General features: G+C 39.1%; 2 protein-coding genes across 5 annotated transcripts in view; one reads left to right on the forward strand and one right to left on the reverse strand.

Annotated features, from left to right (window-relative positions):
- Nucleotides 1-27296, forward strand: part of dot1l (DOT1-like histone H3K79 methyltransferase) — a 99763-nt gene that overhangs the window by 52492 nt on the left and 19975 nt on the right. For all 4 annotated transcript variants that reach the window (XM_048559494.2, XM_048559496.2, XM_048559495.2 and 1 more), the window contains exons 20-26: nt 3066-3547; nt 5023-5161; nt 10302-10454; nt 12995-13112; nt 15072-15703; nt 18729-18931; nt 27005-27090. In XM_048559494.2, coding sequence (XP_048415451.1) covers nt 3066-3547; nt 5023-5161; nt 10302-10454; nt 12995-13112; nt 15072-15703; nt 18729-18931; nt 27005-27090 — 1813 coding nt within the window. The remainder of the gene's footprint in view (nt 1-3065; nt 3548-5022; nt 5162-10301; nt 10455-12994; nt 13113-15071; nt 15704-18728; nt 18932-27004; nt 27091-27296) is intronic.
- Nucleotides 1-27296, reverse strand: part of plekhj1 (pleckstrin homology domain containing, family J member 1) — an 83022-nt gene that overhangs the window by 4027 nt on the left and 51699 nt on the right. The window lies entirely within an intron of this gene.

A 27296-nucleotide genomic window follows, 5' to 3' on the forward strand; every position in this document is an offset into this window, starting at 1 on the left:
AGAAATTAATGAAACTGTTTTCCCTTATTTTAACAGCCACTGCTGAATTTAAAACCTAAAACATGTGATCTGAGAGCATTGTTAATGTTTATTTAAAGATATTGAGTAACTTAGGGTAAGGTTTTTGTTATCCCAGATAATAATTAAATCTTGTGAAATTTCATGGTCAGTTTGAAAAGTTAGACAGTCTTGCAAATGTTAACTTGGACATTTGCACCCATGTCCATGATGCTGCCCATCAACCATTTGATCAATGCATTGACTAAGAAAGCTCCTACACAACCATTGGCAATCCCAATATGAACTAACTGGATTGACAAAGGATCGCATCTAGTAACACTTGAATTGAAACCTATAGATTTGTCATTTGTCTTCAGGAAATCCAGCTTTATGTTGGAACTGTTAATGATGTAAGCAGCCCTTGCATCGATTTTTATTTTAAATTGATTTAATATTATTTGTTTGGATTCATTATCTATGTTTAAGAATCAATATGTTTACAAAGCCCTTTTATGAAACACTTTAATAATTTGACTTCTAAAATTCTTAAGTGGAGATGTAAGGCTTGGTGTTCTTTTGTACCTTTTATTAGTTATGCGTAAAATGTGTGACTTTCAAATTAATCTGAGTGTGAAATTATCCTTTGTCTCTCTCTTACGATGAGAAATAAATGGGTCTGATAATATGAGCCCCATACAGTACTGCTGACAGTATACAGATACTAATAGCTGAGCTTGCTGTCATCCAAAATGTTGCTCAAGACCATTCCCCATGCATTTTCGTAGACTTTAGTTGTGAAACTATAGAACATAGAACAATACAGCGCAGAACAGGCCCTTCGGCCCTCAATGTTGCGCCGACCTGTGAACTAATCTAAGCCCCCATCATTATCTATATGCTTATCCAAGGACTGTTTAAATGCCCCTAATGTGGCGGAGTTGATTACATTGGCAGGCAGGGTGTTTCACGCCCTTGCCACTCTGAGTAAAGAACCTGCCTCTGACATCTGTCTTAAATCTATCACCCCTCAATTTGTAGCTATGCCCCCTTGTACAAGCTGAACTCATCATCCTCAGAAAAAGACTCTCACTGTCCATCCTATCTAATCCTCTGATCATCTTCTATGTCTCTATTAAATCCCCTCATAGCCTCCTTCCCTCCCATGAGAACAGACCCAAGTCCCTCAGCCTTTCTTCATTGGGCCTCCGCTCCAGACCAGGCAACATCCTGGTAAATCTCCTCTGCATCTTTTCCAATGCTTCCACATCCTTCCTGTAATGGGGCGACCAGAACTGCACGCAATATTCCAAGTGAGGCTGCACTAGCGTTTTGTACAGTTGCAGCGTGACATCACGGCTCCGGAACGCAATCCCTCTACCAATAAAACCTAAAACACCGTAAGCCGCCTTAACGCCACTACCAACCTGGGTGGCAACTTTCAGGGATCTGTGTACATGGACACCAAGATCCCTCTGAACATCCACACTACCAAGAATCTTTCCATTGACCCGGTATTCTGCCTTCCTATTATTCTTCTCAAAAAGTGAGCCACCTCGCATTTATCCGTATTAAACTCCATTTGCCACCTTTCGGCCCAATTCTGCAGTTTATCCAAGTCTCCCTGCAATGTTCTTCCACACTGTCTACCACTCCACTGACTTTAGTGTCAACTACAAACTTACTAACCCATCCACCAATGCCTGCGTCCAAGTCATTTATAAAAATGACAAACGGCAGTGGTCCCAAAACGGATCCTCGAGGCACACCACAAGTGACCGGACTCCAGGCTGAATATTTTTCATCAACCACCGCTCGTTGCCTCCTTACAGAAAGCCAGTTTCTAATCCAAACTGCTAAATCTCCCTCAATCTCATGCCTCTGTATTTTCTCCAATAGCCTACCATGTGGAACCTTATCAAACGCTTTGCTAAAGTCCATGTACACCACATCAACTGCCTTACCCTTATCCACATGCTTGGTCACCTTCTCAAAAAACTCAGTGAGGTTTGTGAGACACGACCTGCCCTTGACGAATCCGTGCTGACTATCTCCAATCAAATTGTTGCTTGCCAGATGATCATAAATCCTATCGCTTATAATCCTTTCCAAAATTTTTCCTACAACAGACGTAAGGCTCACAGGTCTATAATTACCTGGGTCAACTCTACTGCCCTTCTTGAACAAGGGCACAACATTTGCAATCCTCCAGTCCACTGGTACTAAACCTGTAGACAATGAGGACTTAAAGATCAAGGCCAAAGGCTCCGCCACCACCTTCCTCGCTTCCCAGATAATCCTCGGAAAAATCCCATCTGGCCCAGGGGATTTATCTACCTTCACACCTTCTAGAATTGATAACACCTCCTCCTTACTAACCTTAATCCATTCAATTCTAGTAGCTCGTAACTCTGTCATCTCCTCTATAATATTCTCCTGTTCCTCAGTGAAAACAGATGAGAAATAATCATTTAGCACCTCTCCAATCTCCACAGGGTCCACACACAACTTTCCACTTCTGTCTTTGACTGGCCCTATTCCTACCCTAGTCATCCTCTTATTCCTCACATATCTATAGAAAGCTTTAGGGCTTTCCTTTATTCTACCTGCCAATGTCTGCTCATGTCCCCTCCTTGCTCTTCTTAACTCTCCCTTTAAATTCTTCCTAGCTAATCTGTAACTCTCCATCATCTCATCTGAACCATCTTGTCTCATTGTCACATAAGCCTCCCTCTTCCACTTAAGAGATACAATTTCTTTAGTAAACCATGATTCCCTTACCTTATCGCTTCCTCCCTGCTTGACAGGGACATACCTATCAAGGACACGCAATATCTGTTCCTTAAACCAGCTCCACATTTCGATTGTCCCCATCCCCTGCATTTTGCTAACCCATTCTATGCCTCCTAAGTCTTGCCTAGTTGCATTATAATTTCCGTTCCCCCATCTATAACTCTTGCCCTGTGGCATGTTCCTATCCCTTCCCATTGCTGTGGTAATTTTAAGCATTTGGAGATAGAAGATTAAAAACATTGCTTTTTCCTCTCTTGCTTCCCTGGCACCCTTAGATAAGCATTGTGGAGTTGGAGAAGAGTCAACGACAGCAAGAGTTAATACAGCTCAAGTCGTACATGCCATCAGATGATGTATCTCTTCAGTTGCACCACAAAAGCAAAAACTGTGAGATGGATGCAGAAAAAAACAGATATCAGCTGGAGATTGAATGTCCTAAAATTTCAGTGGCAAATATGAATGGTCTAAGTCCTGAACTCTCTATTAATGGAAATGCAACTCCTTTTGAAATTAACAGTTCTTTAAACCGACCTTCCAAATCACAGAACGTGTACAACACTGTGTTTCCAGACCAGGAGAATGGACTATGTATCCCAAACATTATGAGTAAACACAAAGCAGACAGATTACCAAGTCATTCTCTACCGGATTACACCAGGTTTTCTCCAGCCAAAATTGCACTTCGTCGACATTTGAACCAAGATCATAATGGAAGTGAAAAACTTGCCCATGAAGTACAACAGACCTGTGCCCAGAGGTTAGTAACGAATGATACTTTGAAATGAGAAAGCACTGTTAAGATATCAGTTCTGGGCTGTTTATGAAAGGTAGTCTGCACTCGGGTCACTAAACATCAACATTTATTAAATATTATACAGAGGAAGTAGCAAAAGAGGACATCTCTTGAACTCCACAGAATCGACTCCCAGTTTGATGTGGTCTGTTGTCAATGTCATTGCACCTCAACACGTGTTCAGTAGCTTTTGTTAAAGTAAAGATATAGTTAACCCCTCAACTCGAGACTTTGACTCTTGAAGCAATTGATAAATATATCCTGAGAGAGATTATTGCTTACTTAACATATAAAGAATGTTAAATTACATGAAATTGAAATTTGTAAATATGTATTTATTGGGTGGATCCCCTAAACATGTTTTGCTTGTTTTATTTTATATAAAACAGGCACATGATGCAAATTTTTAAAATTTTACTCTGCAATTCTAGCCATATAATGTAATTGGCTGTACACATGTCTGTCTAGCGAGTTTTGAGAAGATTTGTAGCTCAGGTTGAGTTTCTGGATGTGAGTTTGCTCGCTGAGCTGGAAGGTTAGTTTTCAGACGTTTCGTCACCATTCTAGGTAGCATCATCAGTGAGCCTCCAGTGAAGCGCTGGTGTTATGTCCCGCTTTCTATTTATCTGTTTAGGTTTCCTTGGGTTAGTGATGTCATTTCCTGCATTGGCGATGTCATTTCCTGTCCCCCCCCCCAAAAAAAAACAACTCATAGCTATGCGGCTTGAGACGTGCCCACACATTATGTGGGGCAAGATAAGGGGCCAGGTTTCATGATCTACCACAACAATATGTTCAAACAAAAAAAATTCCGAAATATAATGCATCAAAATAGAAAAGCAATATTTTACCCAAGTAATTGGGAGGCCTGGAATTCAGAAGGCTGGTGTAATTTAGTGTGCTTTCCTGACAAATGTGCGTATGTGTTGACTTTGCCCATTGTCAAGAAACAAAAATGTGTTTTTGTCATATTACAATCCAGGAATAGAAGAAATCTAAATTGAAAATTATAGAGAAGTGCACACAGGCCAATGATCAATCATTTTGTGGTTTCAAGGTTGCTGTTATCTTGCCACAAAGCGCATGGTTCCCAGGAAATGTATTCCGGTTCTCAACTAAAATACATAAAGAATTTTAGAAAGTCCAGTCTCTTTCACAAACTGAGGTTGATGTTCAGTCAATTATTAATTTACAATCTAGTAAATTTCAGTTCCCTAAAAATATTAAGATGTGGGGCCAAGGTTGGTATAGAAATTTCTGTCAGAGATTAATCACAATCTAATTATAGAATAGGCTTCGGGGTTAATGGCCCTCATACTGTTTTTATGGTATAGCAATTGTCCAAGGGTATCGATACAATGTGTTTTGTCAGTTTACCTGTGCCTTCTGTACCATCAGTTAAAATTGCTATGTTAATGATATTGGTTCATGCATTGCAGGATTGAAAACCTAAAAGAAACTGGCCTCCCACATCCAAGTCCAGGAGTTACAAATAGTGTCGAGTATAGTTCGAGTGAACAGCAGCAGCCCTCGTCCCCAATATCCCAGCAGATCACATGTGAGAAAAGTGCAGAGAAGGTATAGTGCAAATAATCTTGTTCTTTTTTATGAAGTGTACACTGGGGTAGGATTCATGCCGAACTTTTCAACTAACAATTTTACAAATAACACTTCATGGTGTTTTCTGTTCTGAAGCTTTTCAATTTCATCAGTTTTTGCATTGTTGCTTGTTTGTTCTCATTTTTTTTAAATGCCAGTCTACTTTAGGATGTTACCTATTCTCTCTTGGTTAGTGATTTGTTAAACCTAAATTCAGTCAGAAAATGTAAGAACAAATTTGGTCTTCGCTTTATGATTTGCTTTCTTAGAGGTAAGGATAGGTCACCTCAGGGTGCAAACGGGAGGAAATAATCAGTCAATGCTGCTTGAATGGAAATCATCTTTTCCCAACTCTTGGTGATTTTTTTTGGTGTTCTTCTTTTTTAATCTGTTCTTAGTGGAAAATGGCTTAGTGTGACCTTCTTAAAACGCCTGAAAGGAACAGTGAGTAAAGTAGAGATGCTTGCTTAATCCAAATTTGATAGACCATTCTTCTCCTCTTGGTAGACACTGCAGTGTTATCGTGGGGAGCAGTTATTAATATCCAAAACAAAATATTTCGGTTGTGAAGGTGTTTCAACCAACCTGATTTTGAAGTGACGTTCAGATGCTAGAAAAATGTTAACAGTTGTGAGAATAATGTGGATAAATGTGATGTAATCTAATTTAGAAGTTAAAATGGGAAAGCAGATTATTATCTGAATGGCAATTAGATTGGGAAAGGGGGAGGTACAAGAAGGCCTGGGTGTCCTTCTGTATCAATTACTGAAACTGAGTATGCAGCTCAAGAAGCCAAATGATACGCTAGTTTTTATAGAAGGTTTGAATATAGGAGCAGGGTTGTCTTGCCGCAATTGTAGAGGGCCTGAGCAAGCCCACACCTATGGTATTGAGTTCAGTTTTGATCTCCTTTATCAGAGAAGGATGTTCTGGCTGTGGAGGGAGTATAACAAATGTTTACTGGAATGGTATGAAGAGAGACTGGATTGGTTAGGATCATGTTAATGAATTGAGACAAATCATGGTTGAACCTAGTCGAAACCTTTTTAGTGCTAAAGAATTTAATGGGGTAAATATAGGAAGGATATTCTGGATGCCTGGGAATCTGGAACCAGGGGGTCACAGACTCAGGATGCAGGTAGGCCATTTGTACAGAAATCGAGAAATTTCTTCACCCAGAGTGGTTAACCTGTGAAATTCTCTGCCAAGAAGCGGTTGAAGCTAAAACACTGAATGTTTTCAAGAAGGAGTTAGATATAGTTTTCAAGGATAAAGGGATCAAAGAATATGGGAAGAAAGCAGGACCAGGATATTGAGCTGGATGATTAGCCATGATCGGATTTAATGTCAGTAAGCTCAAAGGGCTGAATGGCCTATTCCTGCTTCTATTCTCAATGTTGGAGAGTGGTATGAATCTACACATTATTTCCTCAGGAAAGTATTGTTCTGCACGTGAACTGTCAGACCTTGTACCACAAGGAGAGACACCTTTCCAGTTGAGCACAGATGAAAGTCTGCAGATGCACAAAATGACGAATTATTACACCTGGGGATGATGGCCTTCCATATCATTGTTTTACTTTTGGTTCCTGCTTCCCCATGGAGAAGCAAAATAATATCCTAACAGTTCAGAAAAAAAAAAATTTTCAGTGACATCATACCTATTTTGTAAGTTGAGATGCTCTCCTCTTAAGAATTTGTTCATCTGCTTTTCATAAGGATTGTTGAGAATCCAAACTAGCTGTGGCTTGGAGGGTGATGAATCTGAAAATAATTACTTAGCAACTTTTGACCAATGTTTTTTGTATAGCGATACTTCTTGTTCCAATTTTAGCCATCTCAATTAACCTATCCAATTAATCTTTGCTGCCCTTGTCCTTCTGGGTGGTAGGGGCATGGGTTTGTAGAGATGGTTTTAAAAGAAAGTTGATGAGTTGTTCCAAGCTGCTACACATTGCTACTCTCCTAGTAGTTTGTGGTAGCATTCATGCTGGCAAGTGGGGACTATTTCTTCAAACTTATGACTTGTGCTTTAGACCGGTTTATATCCTCAATTCAAGGTGTTTGATTATAAGTCCTCTTTTTGGAGAGCCTCATACAACATAACTATGCTTGGACTCAACTGAAATCATCCATTGTGTTCTTCAGCATTCACAACTGATCTTTGAACTTGCAAACTGAATAAATTCCAATAAAATCACTATTTCGGTCTGCCTGTTTAATATGTGGAACAGTGAAAGTTAATGGAAATGCATTTTTACAGTAAGGCTTTGGTTCATAGGGAGGTGAGTTGCTACAGAATTCACACCCTTTGACCTGTCCTTGTAAGAGCAAGAGTTGATTAAATAGTTGCCATAGGGCTGCTGTTTAGTCAGACATGACTTGAGCTTAATCTAAAGGTCACCACACCTTCGGCAAGGGACAGGGTTGAGAAGATGGGACACTTGTGGTGACCTCGGGTGGTGTGGGAAATTAACCAATGCTCTTTCCATTAGTCTGCATTGCAAACCAGCTGTCCAGCCATCTGAGCTATCCAATGCCCCTGCAGTAATTATGTGACTGACCAAGTTACTGGTCAATGATAGCCCCAGCATGTTGCTGACTGAGTGGCTAAGCAATAGTTACGCTATTAAATGTCAAGAGGTGATAGTTAAATCCTCTATTGGTGGAGATGGTCATCATCTGGCAGTTTCGTGACACAAACATTACTTGCCACTTAACAGCTGCAGCCTGAATATTGTCCAGGCCATGTGGCATGCGGGCATAGACTTCTTCAGTATCTGAGGAGTTATGAATGATACTGAGTGGTGTGCAATCATCTGCGAACATCTCCACTTCTGACTTTGATGCAGGGAAAAGCGTTGTTGAAGCAACTGAATATGGACCTAGAATACTACTTTGAGGAGCTCGTGCAGCCAAGTTCTACAGATGAGATGATTGGTCTGCAACAACCACAGCCATCTTCCTTTGTGCTAGGTATGAGTCCAACCAGTGGTGAATTTTAGCTGATTTCCATTGACTTCAATTTTGCTTGAACTTCTTGATATCATACTTAGTCAAATGCTGCTTTGTCAAGGGCAGTCACACTCTCCTTGCCTCTGGAATTCAGCTTTTTTGTCCATGTTTGAACCACGTTTTTAACCAAGTTGGAACCAATATAAACATCTTTAGACTTGGTTATGGCTTGTTTAAATAATGATTGACAGCACTGTGAAGGACACTTTTTCCATCATTTCACTGACAGACTGGCAGTAATTGGTCAGATTCACTTTCACCTGTTTACGGTTAATGGGACAGAACTCAACAATTTTCCACTATGTTGAGTAGATGCCAGTGTTATGACAGTACTGAAACAATTTAACGTGGGGTAAATCTGGAGTCAATTTTCAGGATTATGGCTGGGATTTTTGTTAGGTCCCATAACTTCAGCATCAGGTGCATTCTGCAATATTTTGTTAACACAAGAATTGAATCAAGTTGGTTGATGACTAATGTCTCTGCTAGGGATCTTAGCATGAGGCTAAGATGGATCATCCATTGGGCACTTCTAGCTGATGGTTGTAAATGCTTCAATCTTTTCTTCTGCACTAGTGTACTGTCTTCTCCATTATTGAGCTGAGAATGTTTGTGGAACCTCTTCCTCATTTTCTGGACTAAACATGTTGAAAGTGTTACAAAAGTCTTGGATAAGGTGATGCCCTTGCTCCTTTCGTGAAGACTATTGAAACATACAAGTAGAGTTCTGAGTCGGGGGTGGAAAAGATTTTTTTTCTGTTTGTTAGTGGGATGAAGTTGTCTCTGACTAGGCAGCACTTATTGTCCATCCCTAATTGCCCAGAGGGCAGTTAAGAGTCAACCAACTTGCTGTGGGTCTAGAGTCACATGTAAGTAAGGATGGCAGTTTCCTTCCCAAAAGGGCAATAGTGAACCAGATGGATTTTTCTGCCATTCGACAATGGATTCCATCATTAGATTCTTAATTCCAGATATATTAGTGAATTCAAATTCCATCATCTGCCGTGGCAGGATTTGAACTCGGTCCCCGGAATGTTATTTAGATCTTTGGATTAACAGTCCAGCGATAATACCACGAGGCCATCATCTCCCGCACATTATATATGTCCTGGTAGTGTAACAAGTACAGTTTGGTTTTTCTCAAATTTATAAACTTATTCAAGATGGGTTTCAATGAAATATTTCTAAAAATTAGAAGTTATGTACTTATTTGATTTTTATAAATGAGCAACCAGTCATGTGTATTAAACAGCCAGACAATACGTCATAAAAGATCTATAATATTTTATTCATTTTGACTGATCTGGTACATTTATGCAAATTTCACTTTTTTTAAGTAGTTCTGAGGTGAAGATATTGAGCTATTATGCGTGGACTGAATATTGAAAGCTATAATTGTTTTTGATTCTTCTCATTCATACTCTGAGCAGGTTCTTTGTTGAAAAGCCAATTTATTTTCTAGCCAAGTTGGAAGAGAGGAGTTTATCAACTGCCATTAGTTGTGAAACTCGTAATACCCGGTGCTTTTTACTAGCTGCTCCTATATTGAATTAACAGAACATTATCCTAAATTGAATTGCAGTCTGAAACAGTCAAAATTGAATGACTTGCTTTCTATGACATGAGTCATGTTACAATTCCATATCACCATCTCTGTTGCTTCAGCACTCGGCATTGAATTTATACTAAATTGATTTCATTGTACATTTTGTGCTTTTATGGAAAAGTGAGACATGGCTGGTTAGAACTGTAGTTTATGGTCCTTGCGTGCTCTTGTTTCTGTCATGCACTTGGGATCCATCGTGTGCAAATTTCTATGTTGTTTATGGGGCCACTGATCTGACTTGAATACAAACCTGAGAGATTCTTCTATGACAAATATCCTGGGTCTGCTTTATTATTTTGATCTTTTAAGGCAGATGCTCACACTTGTATACATCATTGTTCTAACCACGTCCAATATTTAAATTGTTCTGCAAAACTGATCCATGCTTTGTGTGCTTGAAGTCTGTCACTATCATCAACCAATCTCAATTTTACGAAGGACTTCAATTTCTTGGAACTTGCATATTAAATGTATGAATGTTATTTCTTTTCTCCTCAGCTTTCTAAAGATGGCAGCAAAAGTCCAGCTAATAACTCTGAAACCATAACCAGCCTACCGATCAGTATTCCACTGAGCACTGTTCAACCAAACAAATTGCCTGTCAGCATTCCTCTGGCTAGTGTAGTTCTACCAGTCCGTGCTGAAAAAGTGGTAAGTGGTATTTGAATTAATTTGTGCTTCTAAAAGTGACCATTTTTAACCATTTTCCAAACGGCTTGAATAACACAAGTCCAACGTCCAGTCTCATTTTAGTCATTCCTTGTCCTGTCTTGTTTGAAAAGGTGAGCTGTACAACATGACTTGTCTTGCCTCTCATTTTCCCCAATCCACTTAGTATTGCATAATTCCCATTTGTGTTTTATTGGATCAGTGAAATCAGCTACATTGTTTGCCTTGCACATTCTGGTAGCCTTTTTTTTTTCTTTAACTTGACTACTTCTTGAGATGAGCTCACAGAAAGGGATTGTGAGGTCAGAATGTGGCCGTTGCTTCATATAATAGCCCCAAGGTTTATCACCTCTATCTCAAACCTCTAGAGAGTTCATTATAGAATTCCTACAGCATGGAGACAGGCCCTTCAGCCCAACAAGTCCACACTCACCCACAGAACATCCCAAACAGACTCCTCCCTCTATAACCCACCTAATTTGCACATCTCTGAATACTATGGGCGATTTAGCTTGCTCAGTCCATATAGCCTGCACACCTTTGGACTGTGGGAGGAAACTGGACCGTCCGGAGGAAACCCATTCAGACACGGGGAGAATGATACCGTCACACAGACAGTCACCTGAGGGAGGTATTGAGTCCAGGCCCCTACGCTTTGAGGCAGCACTACTAAACACTGAGCTACACCTACACCCTCTCCACCTATCTTCTTTACTCTCCATCTTCGGTCCGCCTCCCCCTCTCTCCCTATTTATTCCAGTTCCCTCCCCCCATCCCCCTCTCTGATGAAGGGTCTAGGCCCGAAACGTCAGCTTTTGTGCTCCTGAGATGCTGCTTGGCCTGCTGTGTTCATCCAGCCTCACGTTTTATTATCTTGGAATCTCCAGCATCTGCAGTTCCCATTATCTCTAAACACTGAGCTACCGTGCCAGCCCAAAGGTTCATCTATATGTCCTTTCTCTCACTCAGTCTCTTTTGGTGACCTTATCTTAATTTGCTAATAATACATAACTCTACCTCTCTGCCAGAAAGTTGGAGTATTTCCTTTCTCTGAATGTTAATAAAACTGGTGATTTGTTACTTCACTCCAGCCTCTGACACTGGTTCTCATCAGTTGTCTGCTTCAAAATCAGAAGTTGCTGGTGAAACTCTGCATCCTTGGGAGGAAGCAGTGTTGATGTTTTGAGTCTGATGACTCATCACTTGGTTGAAGAGATGTAAACGTTAGCCTGCTAACTAGACTGTGAGCTATTTCATGCTTTGCTTCCTGAGTGCATTTTTCCATCTTTGGTAACCCCTGCTTTTGTTTCTCTTTGGCTTTCACCTATCATGGATATAATTTTATTAGAGAACTCCAGCAAGCTCCTCTTTTCACTAAGGTTATTTGTGAACATTTCCTTTTATTGTGTCCAACTCTAGTAATTCCCACCAGAATCCACTTTCAAGTTCTTGTACTAATTTTTCAAATTGTGTGTAGTTTGACTCCTGCATCTTATTCCTCCAATATTTTCCAGATTTGGGCCCCATAATTGGAGATTTATTCAGAACTATATCAACTAGAGTGTCTGCATGTGGAAATTCCTTACACCTTCATCTATTCATGCCACCATGCCCCTCTTCCTCCTTGCACTCACCCATTCCTTAACACTTCAGTATCAGCACCCACCTCTTCAACTTGTGTGAACCAACTTAAACGTACACAAATTGTTGTCAACTCTTCTGTCCTTACTGTTTGAAAGTTTTTTTTCCCTGCCTTGACTAGGTGATGTTGGAGCAAAATAAACAGTCACAAGTGTTCCTTCTAGAAAAGCAAAATGCACTTTTCAGTACAAATATTCTCAAGTTTGTTGGAGACTGGGGTTGGTGCCTGGAGCCAAGTCCTGATTATCAGGAAATACAAAGAATATGCCAACAGGAGGTATTTCCTGTTAGCAAGCAAAGTTTGAATAGAGCGTGAATGGTTGAAAAAGTAACTGAAGTTTTGAACTGAGAATTGGAAGGGGAAACGTTTTAGATGTTTGGTTTTGTGGGATGAGTGAAGGAAGGAAATGGCAGAGTCAGCAGTTGATATAATCTTTTAAATTTAGGAGCAAAAAAGCCTATGTGGTCTTCACACTGGTTGCTAGTGTGTGTTAATCATGTGATTAGATCATATTAAAGACAAATTTTAAACCAACTCCAGTGATGAAATTGGTGAAGTATTCTGGGTGAGAAGTAAATTTGCATTAATAATCATTAGTCAGAAATGATTCTCTGAAATGGGGCTTAGCAGTAAGTTTGGAACCATCATTAATTACAACATAGATGATATTCAGATTGAGTTCTAACGGCTTGATTGTAGAGAACAGTATGGGTCCCAGAGTGTTAAAAGATGTGGACAATTAATGTTTGTAAATTTACTTGTTAGAGTATTAGAGCTGTAATTACGCTACAATGTGGCTCATTTTGTCTTTTGTTTCTTGGTTATTGTTAAACCATTTGCTGCTATTATATAAAATGGTCTAATTTGTTGTATTTTGCAGAGAAGCACACCAAGTCCTGTTAATGTTTCAAATCGTGATTTACCAATGCTTGACAAACAATATGGTGCTAACTATGGAAATGTGGCTGGAAATAAATCACAGTCTTTGACTAACTCAGGTACATGTATTATCCATTTTTAAGTTATAACATGGAATGGGTTCAGTTTTTAACTTGGTTAACAATTATGCTATAGTTACTAAGTTCATTTGGATGAGAATTCCTCATTTATTTGGCCAATAATGAGATATTTACTATTTTGGGTATCTTGTAATAAATTGATGAGGAAGAAAGCTTGTTGAAATTTACAATCTGTGTAATCCTTTCCAAAATACTGTTTAAGATCTTTATACAATGCTTCGGGACTTTCCAAACACTTAGAAACTGAATGCATTCCCTGGAATCCTTGGAAGTCTGTAAATGTATTTTGGGTTAGTTGTATTTTACATAGTTGCAACTGAGTGAAAACAGGTATGTAAGCACAGGAAATAAGAGCAAACATAAGCTATTTGGTCCTCTGAACCTGCTCTGCCATTGACTAGGTCATGGCTGATCCTGTACATCAATACCATTATTTTGCACACTTATGGCTTTGATATGTTTTGAGTTGAGAAATCTGTCAATCCTGGTCTTGGATGCACTCAGTGACTGTCTCCACAGCCCTTTTGGAGCAGCAAATTCCAACGACTTAGCACATTGAGCAAATGTTTCTGCCTGTTTCGGCCCAAATGCAAACGGAAGACCCTTCCGATATCTGTACTTAGCACTTTGTGTACTTTAAAGTGATCACTTCTCATTGTTCTAACCTCATGAGAATATATAACCCTTTCCCTCGATCTCTTCTCATAGGACAATCCCACCATCTCTGGAATCAGTCTGCTGACCTTCCAATGCATTCCCTCCAATGGCAGGTATATCCTTCATCCAGTAAGGAATTCAAAAGTCTGCACAATACTCAAGGTGCAGTCTCACTAAGGCTGTACCTAAGTGTAGCAAGATATCTTTACTCGTGTCCACAAGTCCTCTTGCAATAAAGGCCAAAATGTGCTATTACTTTCTGCACATGCATTTTGGCTTTTGGTAATTGATGAATAAGGACAGCTGATGAACGAGGGCACTGTTTTGAATTGGATAACTTCTCATTTATATTCCATCTTCTGTGTTATTGCCCTCCCACTCAGCCTGTCTCTACCCCTTGAAGTCTATTTGTTGCATCCTCAACTCTCAGTCCAGCTTAATTTTCTGATACCAAGAAATTTTGAGGATTACATTTGATCCCCTCATCTAAATCATTTGAGATATATTGTGAACAGCTGGAGCTCCAAGCACTGATCCTTGTGCACCATACTAGTCAGTCTACCAACCTGAAAATGATGTGTTTATTCCTACTGTTTTATTTCTGTTAGCCAATTCTCAGTATATAGCTTCCAATCCCATGCTCTAATTGTGTTTTGTGTGGTGTTTTATTTGGAAATCTTCTGAAAATCCAAATACAAATTTTCATTTTTCCCCACTTACCTCGTTACGTTTTCAAAAATTTACGGGTTTGTCCAAGATAATTTTCCATTTTATAAATCTATGCTGATGCTACTCATTGTTTTCAAAGTGTCCAGTTATCATGTATTTCTTCCTAGATTCTAGTATTTTTCCTGCTGCTGATGTCAAGCTAGTAGGTCTGTAGTTCCCTATTTTCTTTCCATCCTGTCTTAAATACTGAGATTATACCTGAAGTCTTCCAGTCCGCAGCGATCATTCCTAAATCTTTAGAATTTTGGAAGATGATCACCTTGTTAAGTCTTATTAATTTCAACAGTTTTGATTGTTTATTCACGATAGTTTCTTGGTTCTATAGCTTTCTTGGTAGTTTTTCCCCTCTGTGAAGGCCGGTATGCAGTATTAGTTTAATTCAAATATGCTGTGGAGTTGAGAAGAAATGAATAACTTGACATTTTAAAAAAATCTTTTCTCCTTTCTTCCTCATTTTTATTCAGTACATTTGTCAAGCAATAATTAAAAAAGTGGATCGTTAGTTTTTTTAAATCAACCTGTGGTTATTGCAGTATGATAATTGTTTTGCAGGTTTTTGTTACTCAGCTGGCTCTGTGGTAGCCAATGGGGTCCGTTCTGGTTCTCCAAGTCAATCAGCACTCAATAGTCATGACAAGACATTAGAAGATTCTGATTCTACCAATGAGGGTATTCTTGCCAACAGTTCTGTCCTGCAGAACGTAAACCCACAGAATCCAACAATACACCTGATGCAGTCTCAGAGTTCTGAACAGAACTCTCCAACTACACAGCATTCGGTCAGCCCGAGGTTAACCAGCTCTCAAAATCTAGCAATGAATTCTTCAAGCGTTGGTGGGGTTTTACAGTACATGGACACACACAAAGTCTTCTCAGAGGTAATAAAAAAAGATTTACAGCCAGACCAAGGTGCCTCGGATCAGGAGAATGAATCTAAACGCAAAATAATATTTTCCACTGCTAATGGTGGGAATGTCAAACAGCCCACTTTAAATAAACTGAATCCTCTCACTTCAGCAGTCAAGTTGGAATCTGGACAGACAGTGTCACAAGAAGGAAAAAAGAAGGGCAGAAGGAAACGTTCTTTAACATCCAGTTTAAATGCAGGTAGCTCTCCAAAGCGAAAATCGCTGCTTGCTGCATTAGGGCTTTCTTCAGGATCTCCTTTGAACATAAGTTCCATGGTAAGTGATTTGATTTGTTGCTATCTTTTTATTGTTTTTTTGGAAAGCAACTCTTTGCTTTTGAATTCAATGCTGATCTGAATATATGGAGATGTTGCACTAGAGTTAAAGAAGAATGTCCATAACCGATTCTCAAGTTGCTGTTACCTCCTTCTGTCATAGAGCTATTATAGGTGAGTCAGCTGATCTTTAAAGACAAATCAGTAAATTTTCACCATTCTTTGCCCTCCATTGAAGTTATCTTAGAACGATGCCTCTAATAATAAAATTTGTGCCAGTCAAATGCAGTCCTTCCTGTCTAAGCTGCATCATATCTCTCACATTCATTGTAAAGGACGTGCATGTTTTTGAGTTGCTGAAGTTTCTTCTTGGTTGACAACTAAAATTTCTTTTTATATTTTAAGAATGACTTGAATTTAGTTTGGTTTGTAGTCATGTTTTCAAGTAGTTTCATGTAAACATCTTGTTCACAGACATACTGTTGAGGTATGTCATGGCCTCTGCCTCACTTGAATCAAGCCCTGTGGGTGTGGTTTGCAAAAGACATTGAGTTTGAAATACTTTTGAAAATCTGCTGCTTTGGAGTAACAGATGGTTAAATATTGATTTCTAATTTCATATTTGAAAGTATGGTGTCTCCAAGATTTTGCATTTAAGTGCAGCCATCAGATAGTATTGAGACACCTTGACATCACCCAGTGCAGAAATACCAATGTTTGGTCAATGTTAAGGCTTGCTACTCGGTAACAAGCTGATATCCCCTTTTGAGTAGCACAATAAAGGAAAATGCATTACAAAAGCCCTGGTAACCTAGGAGTGAAAGAGCACTGCATTCTGTGCGCAAGTAGCAAGTCAGTGTGTTTTCTAAATCTGCTGAATACAGCTTCCAATGAAACTTTGTGCATTTTCATTTGGTTCCTAAAAGATGGATCATGACCAACTTGGATTGAGACAATCCATTTGAGAAGCTTTTTTTTTAAAACTTGATCTGTATTTTAAACATTTTGCATTAAATCGAAGTTTTAAATTTGATTCTGAGATAGTAGCAACTGCTGATGCTGGAGAATGAGATAACAAGATGTAGAGCTGGATGAACACAGCAGGCCAAGCAGCATCAGAGGAGCAGGAAAGCTGATGTAACGGGTCTGGACCCATCCCTTCTGAAGAAGGGTCCAGACCCAAAACGTCAGCTTTCTTGCTGCTCTGATGCTGCTTGATCTGCTGTGTTCATCCAGCTCTACACCTTGTTATCTTTAAGTTTTAAATATGTTTTGTTTTCTTGCCCATCTTGTATGTGAGTTCACGTTAAGTACTGAGGATAGCATTTGAAATGAAGTCTGTTTTGCTTTACACTGAAAGAAAAGGGAGCCTTTTAAAGTCAGTTAAATGAATGCTGCAAAAGTCGTTGCTTCATCTGTAACAATCAACCATTCTTATTAATCCTCCAAAGCAACTCAAACCTGTTCTTCCCTCTACTTGTTGAACAAGAGCATCAATGACACTATCCTTATGCCTGTCACTTAATTGACCTCCTGAGAATTGTAGACGTATTCACTTGTCAAATTTACAATGCTGTCTAGATTAACTTTGCTCTTTTCTTGCTATTTCAATCACAAACAACCCAAAGCTACGTTTATAAGCTTTCCTTATAATTTAGATCCCTCAAACTACATTCAGTCCTGTGGCCTTTCTCATCCTTGCTTCTGTTATCACACAAAGTCAGACAGCAGAATCATATCGGCCTTTCTATCTCTGAAATAGCATTGCAGTAAGATTAAAATCTTCAACAGCTCTAAAAAGTGACACCTGTGGTTCCTAACCAAACTTTTTGATAACCAGCCCTTCATTTTGAGAATAATTGATACGAGACACCAGGTTTACAGCTTAAACAAAAGATTTCATAATTTATTAACAATGCAGTGACTTTAGCGAAGTGAAGTGAAATAATAGTAATCAAATTAATGTTTACATTTAAATCTAATGATCTTTGAATTCAGCTCCCATATCTTTGTGTCAAAACCCAAACATACACATTTGAGGGATAAATTTTATAAAGGAAAAATAACAACTGACCAGATTACTTGAGCAGTTTCTGTGAAGCTTTGCTTCAAAGTTACATGGGATTGTCTATTGAGTGACATTTTCAGAAAAATCAATCAGTGCTACATTTTTCAATTCACTGTAATGAAACTTCAAAATTACTTAGTGTTCTTTTGAAAAGGCTATAAGAATTCTCTGATCAAGAACCAACCTACAATTAACTTTGAGGCCTGACTTTGAAAACAGTGAACAACTTATTTGTTCTCCATTTTTAACATCAACTGCTACTCCCAGACGAAAGGCTACCAATCGGCTTTCAGTTCACAGCTCCAAACCAACAATTGATATATTAAAAAATGAAATATCAGTGAGAATTCTATTAATTCCTACATGCTTGTGTCTCATCCTTTTTTTTTGAGTAACCATGTTGAAGATGGAGTCTGAGAGCACTTCCTGGATGGGTCATGACTTCTTTGAATTTAAAATCTAACATTTTTCTGTCACACTTTAGCTCAGTGCATTGCATTTTATGTGAAAATATGAAAGTGATCTGATGCGTTGCTTGCAGTCCTTAAAGCAAATGTATAATTTTTATTGTTGAAATGTCTGCTTTGAGTTTTAAGTTCTTATTTATGTATAAATTGAATTTTCTTGGCAGGGCTAGCTTGAATATATTGCCACAGTAACTGTATTAAATGCCAGAAATATTTTACGTGTGTATATAATGCATGTAAAAATGCTAAGCAAAATTGAATTGGTATTTAAGGGTTCTGTTGATAATTTCTGCATTGTATGGATACTTGTGCCTAAATTATAGGGTTTTTTCCTTGAACAAGGTAGTGGTTCATTGCAGTTTTCTCCTTTTTTTTGTATTGATGATCACTATAATGTACAACTTGCTACTGAAGTTTCTTGGTGTATGAAATATTCTAAATATGAGTAAAAAATTATTACAAAATTATAGTAATAAATTTTGCTTTTGTAGGTCAATAACATCAATCAGCCTTTGGAAATTACAGCAATTTCATCACCAGAAACTTCAGTGAAGAGCTCTCCTATTCCCCATCAAGATAATGAGGGACCTCCAAATTTGAAAAAGAAGAAGGTGTTTGCCTCCAATGGCGTTCATTATTCTCCACTTACATCTGATGAAGAGCAGGAGGAGGAAACTGAACAGCTTAATGGAAGGTAGGCTCATGTAAACAGAGTTTCTCATGCTAATTTAGAAAGACTTATGGGACTGAAACTAAACATTTAAAATGCAGTGCAATTAAAATTGTATTTCATGTGTGTATATATAATGTGTATAAAATGCCAAGCAAGAATTGAATGATCTTGGAGATAGTAGGAACTGCAGATGTCGGAGAATCTGAGATAACAAGGTGTAGAGCTGGATGAACCCAGCAGGCCAAGCAGCATCAGAGGAGCAGGAAGGCTGATGTTTTGGGCCTAGACCCTTTCTGAAGAAAGGCCTGCTGTGTTCATCCAGCTCTACACCTTGTTATCTATTGAATGGTCTTGTAAGGTTTTGGCAGATCATTTCTGCGCTATTTTGATATTTGTGAATAACTAAGTGATAAGGTTGTGTTTTCTTTATCAAGGTAGTGGTTCATACTCATTTTCTTTTTGAACTGATGACCATTATAATTAATTGCAATACAGGACCAACGAGCCAAGATTCTTGGCATATGAAGTATTTTCAAAAAGCAGGGAACATGAGTGCTGCAAGGGCAGTAGATACACCAGAACACTGCACCTTGCACGTTCTCCTCCAAGCCAAGCATCATCCAGACATTGGAGTATATTGCTGTTTCTTCAGTGTCACTCCGTCAGAATCTTGGAACTCCCTCTGGCATTGTGGGTGTACTTACACTAAATGGATTGCAGTGATGCAAGAAAGCAGCACACCACCATCTCCTCTCTGGTAACTAGGGATGGGCAATTGATGCTGGCCCAGCCAGAGATGCCCACACCCTGTGAGTGAATGGAAAAAAATCTAACTCATTGTGTACTCTTGAGTTCCATAAGAGAAATAATTTTTATTGTAAAGGAAGGGTGTTGAGACATTGCAATGTTCATAATTTAGAATGCATCCGTTCTGAATACAAATTGTGTGATATAAATCTCAATTAATCTGCTGAACAATTGTTTTGCATTTAATCATGACCTTTTGGTTAGCTATCTGTTGTGGTAATCATTTTTTTAAAAAAACAAGTGTCCATGGTCGGCCAAATGGTGTAAGATATAAGTTTTCTTTTGCTAAGATCAAGTTGGAATAACTGGAAACTTAGTCATTTGAGAATAGCATGTCACAATCCTGCTTTGAGAATCCTTGGTATTGACATGTCAGACTAATGGATTTAGTGATCTAAATGAATTTCCTTCTTGAAATCCAGGTTATTTTAATATCTGGCAAACGTTAAGTATTAGTCGGCCCTCTTACATTTGCAGCTGTTACGATAGTCCATGACTACTCGTAGTTGAGGCTTTCTATACTCAAGAGATTAGATGAGAGTAAATCGGTTGATGTGGTGTGTATGGATTTCAGCAAGGCGTTTGATAAGGTTCCCCACAGTAGGCTATTGTACAAAATGTGGAGGAATGGAATTGTGGGAGATATAACAGTCTGGATTGGAAATTGGCTTGCTGAAAGAAGACAGAGGGTGGTAGTTGATGGGAAATGTTCATCCTGGAGACCAGTTACTAGTGGTGTACTGCAAGGGTCGGTGTTAGGTCCACTGCTGTTGTCATCTTTATAAATGACCAGGATGAGGGCGTAGAAGGATGGGTTAGTAAATTTGCAGACGACACTAAGGTCGGTGGAGTTGTGGATAGTGACGAAGGATGCTGTAGGTTGCAGAGAGACATAGATAAGCTGCAGAGCTGGGCTGAGAGGTGGCAAATGGAGTTTAATGCAGACAAGTGTGAGGTGATGCACTTTGGCAAGAGTAACCAGAAGGCAAAGTACAGGGCTAATGGTAAGCTTCTTGGTACTGTAGATGAGCAGAGAGATCTCGGTGTCCATGTACACAGATCCTTGAAAGTTGCCACCCAGGTTGACAGGACTGTTAAGAAGGCGTACAGTGTTTTAGCTTTTATTAATAGAGGGATCGAGTTCCGGAGCCAAGAGGTTATGGTGAAGCTGTACAAAGTTCTGGTGCGGCCGCACTTGGAGTATTGTGTACAGTTCTGGTCACCGCATTATAAGAAGGATGTGGAAGCTTTGGAAAGGGTGCAGAGGAGATTTACTAGGATGTTGCCTGGTATGGAGGGAAGGCCTTACGAGGAAAGGCTGAGGGACTTGAGGCTGTCTTCATTGGAGAAAAGAAGGTTGAGAGGTGACTTAATTGAAACATATAAAATAATCAGAGGGTTAGATAGGGTGGATAGGGAGAGCCTTTTTTCTAGGATGGTGACGGCGAGCACGAGGGGCATAGCTTGAAATTGAGGGGTGAAAGATATAGGACAGATGTCAGAGGTAGTTTCTTTACTCAGAGAAGTAAGGGAATGGAACGCTTTGCCTGCAACGGTAGTAGATTCACCAACTTTAGGTACATTTAAGTCGTCATTGGACAAGCATATGGATGTACATGTAATAGTGTAGGTTAGATGGGCTTGAGATCGGTACGACAGGTCGGCACAACATCGAGGGCCGAAGGGCCTGTACTGTGCTGTAATGTTCTATGTTCTATGCTGTACTGTTAATTATGGTATATGAAATACTTGAGAGCCAAACATTATTTTACTCCTGATGAGTCTGAAAAGCAGTGTCTTGTGAAACTGGACGAAAAGCAAGAATACAGTCTCTCTTTCCCTAATCTATCTTCGCAAAACAATCCTTTCATCCTAATGATGAATCTGGTAAACCTCCACTTAGGGGAATGTAATGACAAGTATACCCTTTGTTAGATACAGATCAACACTACACAAAAATCCAGATCAAGTCTCGATGTTTGGAGGTTTGTCTTAACGAATTCCTTTTCCATTGGTTTGCTCTTCATGTTAATAGCATGTGGCATCATCTCATCAAAAGAGCAGGAAGAAATGAGGGTATTCTCCCTAAAGAAGTTACTCAATGCTTGATAATTTTGTTGTGAGGCTGTTGTTTAGTGAACGTTGCTACAGGCAAAAGGAGAAGAACCAATTTTGACTGCTGATCGACGCATGAAAGCTCAGTTTTTACTTCTGTTCAGAGCCTTTACGCTCTTGGAAAATGTTTATGAAGTTTGACTTTTGCTTGGAAACTTCACAGTGTTTCTTTGCCTCTTAGTACTGGTCCACTAATGCTTAACATTCAGTTGGTTCCTGTAAAGCAATCCATGGTGTCTGATTATATTGAAGTGTCATTTTCATATTAAATGTGCTGGATCTAATGATTTATCAGTTAAAGACTCTGCAAACAATTAAGGGATTGTCTTCAATAACTGAATTGTGCTGCAGGTAACTTTTATATGAATAGGAACATGGAAAAAAGTGGGTTAACTATTTAACCGCTCAAACCTCCCCTACCATTCTAGATCATGGCTGATCATCTCCATGCCATTTTCCCTAATTAACTCTGTATTCCTTGCTGTCATTAGCCTTCAGAGTCTATCAGTTTCCATCCTGCACTTGCTGAATGATTGAGCTTCTAGAGCCCTTGGGTATGGAGAATTCCAAAGGCTTATCATCCTCTGAAAGATTTGCTCCCCATTTTGGATCTTAAAGGACCTGGTTTTTGTCTTAAGATTATGTTCTCTAGTTCTGTACTGGACAGCTGGGGGAAATACGCTTAAAAATATCCAGTCTGTCATTACCCTGCAAGAATGTCACAAGTTTCAATGTGATCAGCTCACATTCTTCAAAATTCCTGAAAGGTTTTCATTAGTTTCTCCTCACAAAACAATCTTGCCATCCCAAGAATTAGGTTAATCATATTATGTTGTGCTTCCTCCAGTACATCCCTCCTTAGATGCAGACTAAACCTGTGCACGATTATCCAGGTCGTATCCCCTCAAAATCTGTATATAACTGCAATACTGTAACTTTGCTTCCAAACACTCCATCCTATGAAATGAATACCATTGTGTTGGTTGTCTTTCAATATTTGCTGCATCTGTATGCTATTTTTTGGTGACTTTTGGACATCTGTGGTAAGGGAGCGGATCTGAGAACTCACGCCACTGGAGAGGCGCTCAGGCCGTGTGAGGCACCTGGATTTGGTCGTGAAATATTCTGCCTTGCAGTGTTCTGAGCAAAATGAATGCCTTCTCAATTAACGATATATTCCACCTGACAAGTTCTAGTTCATCTACTTTGCTTGGCCCTGAGCTCTGAACCTCTTGAAACTTCTTTGCACCCTCCTCGTAGCATAGGCTTCAACCACAATTGCTATCTTTAGCAAATTTCCAAGTCTTTCAATAGATCTCTGCAACTAAGTCAATTATTTAGATTGTGACCAGTTGTGGATCAAGCACTGACCTTTATGATACCCAGTGAGTAACAACCTGCTGCCTTGATTGATCCATTTAATCTTATTCTGTGCTTACCCCAATGTCATGTACTCTAATTTTATTTACTGGACTCTGTTTGGAAATGACCTGAGAAAGCCAAATAAAAAAAAATTCTGATAATCCAAATACACCACCTCCACTGGGTTCTCCTTTGTCAGTCCTATGAATAACATCTTCAAAAACTCCAAGTTTGTGAAACATGATTTCTTTTTCATATACCTGCGTGCCCAATTTTGCCATTCTTTCTAAATGTTTAGCCACTGCTGATGTCACCATAACAGTTCTGAGGTGTTCTGTTGTCCCTTTTCCTTCTTAAATAAAAATGGAGTTGTATTTTCTACTTTCTAGTCAGCAGGAAATTTTCCACCATCTCCTGAATTACAAAAGATAATCACCAAGTCACCAGGGTCAACGAGATTGAAGATAAATGCGTGGCTGAAAGATTGGTGTGGGAAATACTGCTTCAAATTCAAGGGACATTGGCACCAGTATGAGGGAAGGAAGGGGCTGTTCTGATGGAACGGAGTCAACCTGCATTGTGCTGGGACCAGAGTCCTGGGGAATTGCTTAACTCTGGCTGCGGATAGGGCTTTAAAATAAATAATGAGTTTAGTTGCGTAGAAAATTATGGATAAAGTTAAAGGGGCGGGGCTCAGCAGAAGCCATTACAGTTTCCGGAGCAAGTAATGAGATACAAATTCCTGATCCTTTCAGTAGACCTAAGTTCAAGCACAGCAGATAAGAGGACAACTGTGAGGAGGATGACAGTCAACATGGTACTAAGGGTGTTGAATTTAAATGCATGCAGTATACAAAACAAGGTAAATGAGCTTGTAGCACAGATTGATATTGTCAAAAATGATGTGGTGGGTATCACAGAGACTTGACTTTAAGGGGATCAGGGCTGGGAAATAACAATCCAATGATCAACATCCTTTTGAAAAGACAGGCAGATGGTTAGAGTGGCTGGATTGCCTTGTTACTAAGAAATGAATTGTATCATTTGCTATCTATTCAAAATCAGAAGGTGTAGAATCTCAGCTTTGTGCACAGAAACTGCAACGGCAAAAAAAAGACCCTGTTGAGAGTTGTGTACAGGCCTAGCAGGCAGTATTAGAATACTCGTGAGCTTCAGTATGCAGGCAGACTGGAAAAATGATGTTGGTAGTGGATCTCAAGAAAAGGAATTTGTGGAGTGTCTGCGAGAGCATTATTAGAGCAACTTGACTTATAGTGCACCGGAAAGAGGCAGTTCTGGATTTGTAGGTGTGTAATGAAGCAGACATGATCAGGGAGCTGAAAGTGAAGGAACCTTTTTGGGGAGGGGGTGGGGTGTGGTGTGGTGGCAGTTACCACAATATATTAGAAGTCACCCTGCATTCCTGAGAGGAGAAGCTGAAATCAGATGTAACAGTACTACAATTGCATAGAGGTAACTGACAAAGGTATGAGAAGTAGCAATGGGAAACAAAGATGTGGTGGAAGATCTGAATAGATATTTTACATCAGTTTTCACAGTGGAAGACACCAGCAACATACCAAACTTCGAGAGTCAGGGCAGAGGTGAGTGTAATGGCCATCACTATGAAGGTGGTGCTGGGGAAACTGAGCAGTCGAGGACTCTGAGTCTGTACTACGAAGTTGAGAAGAATGAGGGAGATCTGACTGAAACTTAGAATACAGAGGGGTCTGGATAGAGAGCTCTTGGAAGAAGTGTTTCCACTTGTAGAAAAAAATAGGACCTAAGGGCACAGCCTCAGTGAAGAGATGACCCTGTAAAACAGACGAGGAATCTGGTTAATCTGTGGAACCTATTGATGCAGAGGGCTCTCGAAGTCAAATCATTAAGTGTATTCAAGGCAAGGATAGACTTTCAATTTGGAACTGGATCAAGCGTTATGTGCAGAAGGCACAAGATTGAGATTGAGAAACATCAGCCACAATCAAATGGTGGAGCAGAATCAGTGAGCTGAATTACCTAACTCTGCTCCACTATCTAATGGTCACCGAGGCATATCTCTACTGTGACTTCCATCATTGAGATTTACTAACCCTCAACCAGCTAACTTGTAAAGTACTAACTGTTCCTTTCTTTCTTTTAGGTCTTCAATTCCACAAGTCCCTTAGTTCAGTCATAGTTGTTGGAGATATTCTGCATTATTTGCTATGATTGAGGGTGCAGCCTGGCTCTTGGGAAGCACTTTCTATTAATCATAACACTGGCTTTTATGCAGAGAGGTGGCAAAGTTTTGACAGGCTGAATGATTTCCTTTTTTCTGTTGAAGGAATTCATTGGTTCCAACAAGGTTAATAAAATGAAACTTGCCCAGGTACTCTGCAAGTACTAGCAAGCAAGATTTGCCACCAAACCCCATAATGTAATAGTAGAAAAAATTTCAAGAAGCTTGACCTGAGTGGATCTTAAAACCAGAATCTTGAAAGAGGAATTCTTTTCTTTACTCGCATTTATTTTGCTTTCTTTTTGCTTTACTTATAGAAAACACATGGTTTTGCTTTTACTATTTGTTTCTGGTGGGAGTTCACTGCAGTAGCAGCTCTCTTAAATTTTAGATCACTTTTATGCTGATTTATATTTATGTATGTGAGTTGCAGAATCAGCTGATGATCAGATTTTTCTCTGGAATCAAAACTTTGAACTTTGAACAAATGTAAATGTCCTGCCTGTCTACAAATCGCCAATGAAATGAACCAGGCCTGTTCTAAAAGAGAGAAAATGTAGCATAATGGATTGAACATTTGCTGTCTGTGGGAGTAGATGAGGCTGGAGGAGAACAACCAAAGTGTTGTAAAAACTCAATAGGTCTGGTAGCAACTGTGGAGAGACATAGAGTTAATATTCTGAGTCCAGTATAACTCCTTTTTATGGAACTAAGGATTGTTTCATACAGCACAAGAATTCCAATGCTGGGACCACTTTTTTGTTTTTTCTTGTATATATACCTTAGTGACATTTTGGGAGCATCTTGGCAAAGGAGCAGGTTTCAGAAAGGTGCATAGATTAATGGATCAATCAAAAAGATGGCTGGTGTAGTCATTGTGGACAAGTATGAAGTAAATAGCTCACAATATAAAGAGAATGCTGAGAAATTTTAATGGAATTTGCTAAAGTATTGCTCATTTCAGGAGTAAATATTAAGCCACTGTCAGTTGTGTGCCATAGGTGGAGTGCTTTTTCAAAAGGTTATGGGATATTGACAGCAAACAATCTATCACACTTAAAAAATCTAGTGACCTATTTCAGGGAAATTGGCTCTTTTCAGTACGCTGGTTACCAGTCTTATATTTCCTTTGGCAAAGTGTTCAAATGCCAATTAGTAGTTTCCAGTCTTTCCTACAAATAAAAATAGCCCTCCCTAAAGTCAGGCCCCAAATATTTGTACATTTTGAGTTATAGCCTAATCTTACTTCAAACTATTTTATTGGGTGTATAAGCAGTTGTACTTTTTAAATCCAATAATAATTTCAAGTGATCGTATTGCACATTAACTGTGGGTAGGACAGCTATGATAATATGGTAAATGGGGCTTTGTCAAATGTGCTTACTTTCAAGGCAATTTTTTTTCTGCAACTATTGGTTAAATTCTGAAATCAAAGGATCTGTTCAAATTATGCATTGCTGTTTTTTGCTATGATTTTCAACTCAGAAGTCGAAATTGACTTAATTCATCCTCCAATCTAAACCCTAACATGAAATGTCAGCATGCAGTTAATGAAACATTTAGTACCTTTTGTCTCTTTTACTTTTCAGAATTGACAAGAAAATGGTGCAGAATCAGTGTACTGCATCAATTGAAAGTAAAGAAATTCCAATTGTTTGTGGAGATGATGAGCAAGGTGAGTGTGTTGAGGCTGTGCAATCAAAGCAAAATGAACCTGACTGTCTTTAACTAAATATTTCAAAACAGTGGTTATTCATTTCTCCATATTCCGCAGGCTATGATGTATACAGGAGACAAGTTCAGTTTGAATTACAAACTGAACAAGGTTTGCCTCCCCATCCATTTTCACCAACCTTTTCACTCAAATCTGATATACTGGCA

The sequence above is a fragment of the Stegostoma tigrinum genome, chromosome 30, assembly GCF_030684315.1.
Source record: "Stegostoma tigrinum isolate sSteTig4 chromosome 30, sSteTig4.hap1, whole genome shotgun sequence".
Lineage (NCBI taxonomy): Eukaryota > Metazoa > Chordata > Chondrichthyes > Orectolobiformes > Stegostomatidae > Stegostoma > Stegostoma tigrinum.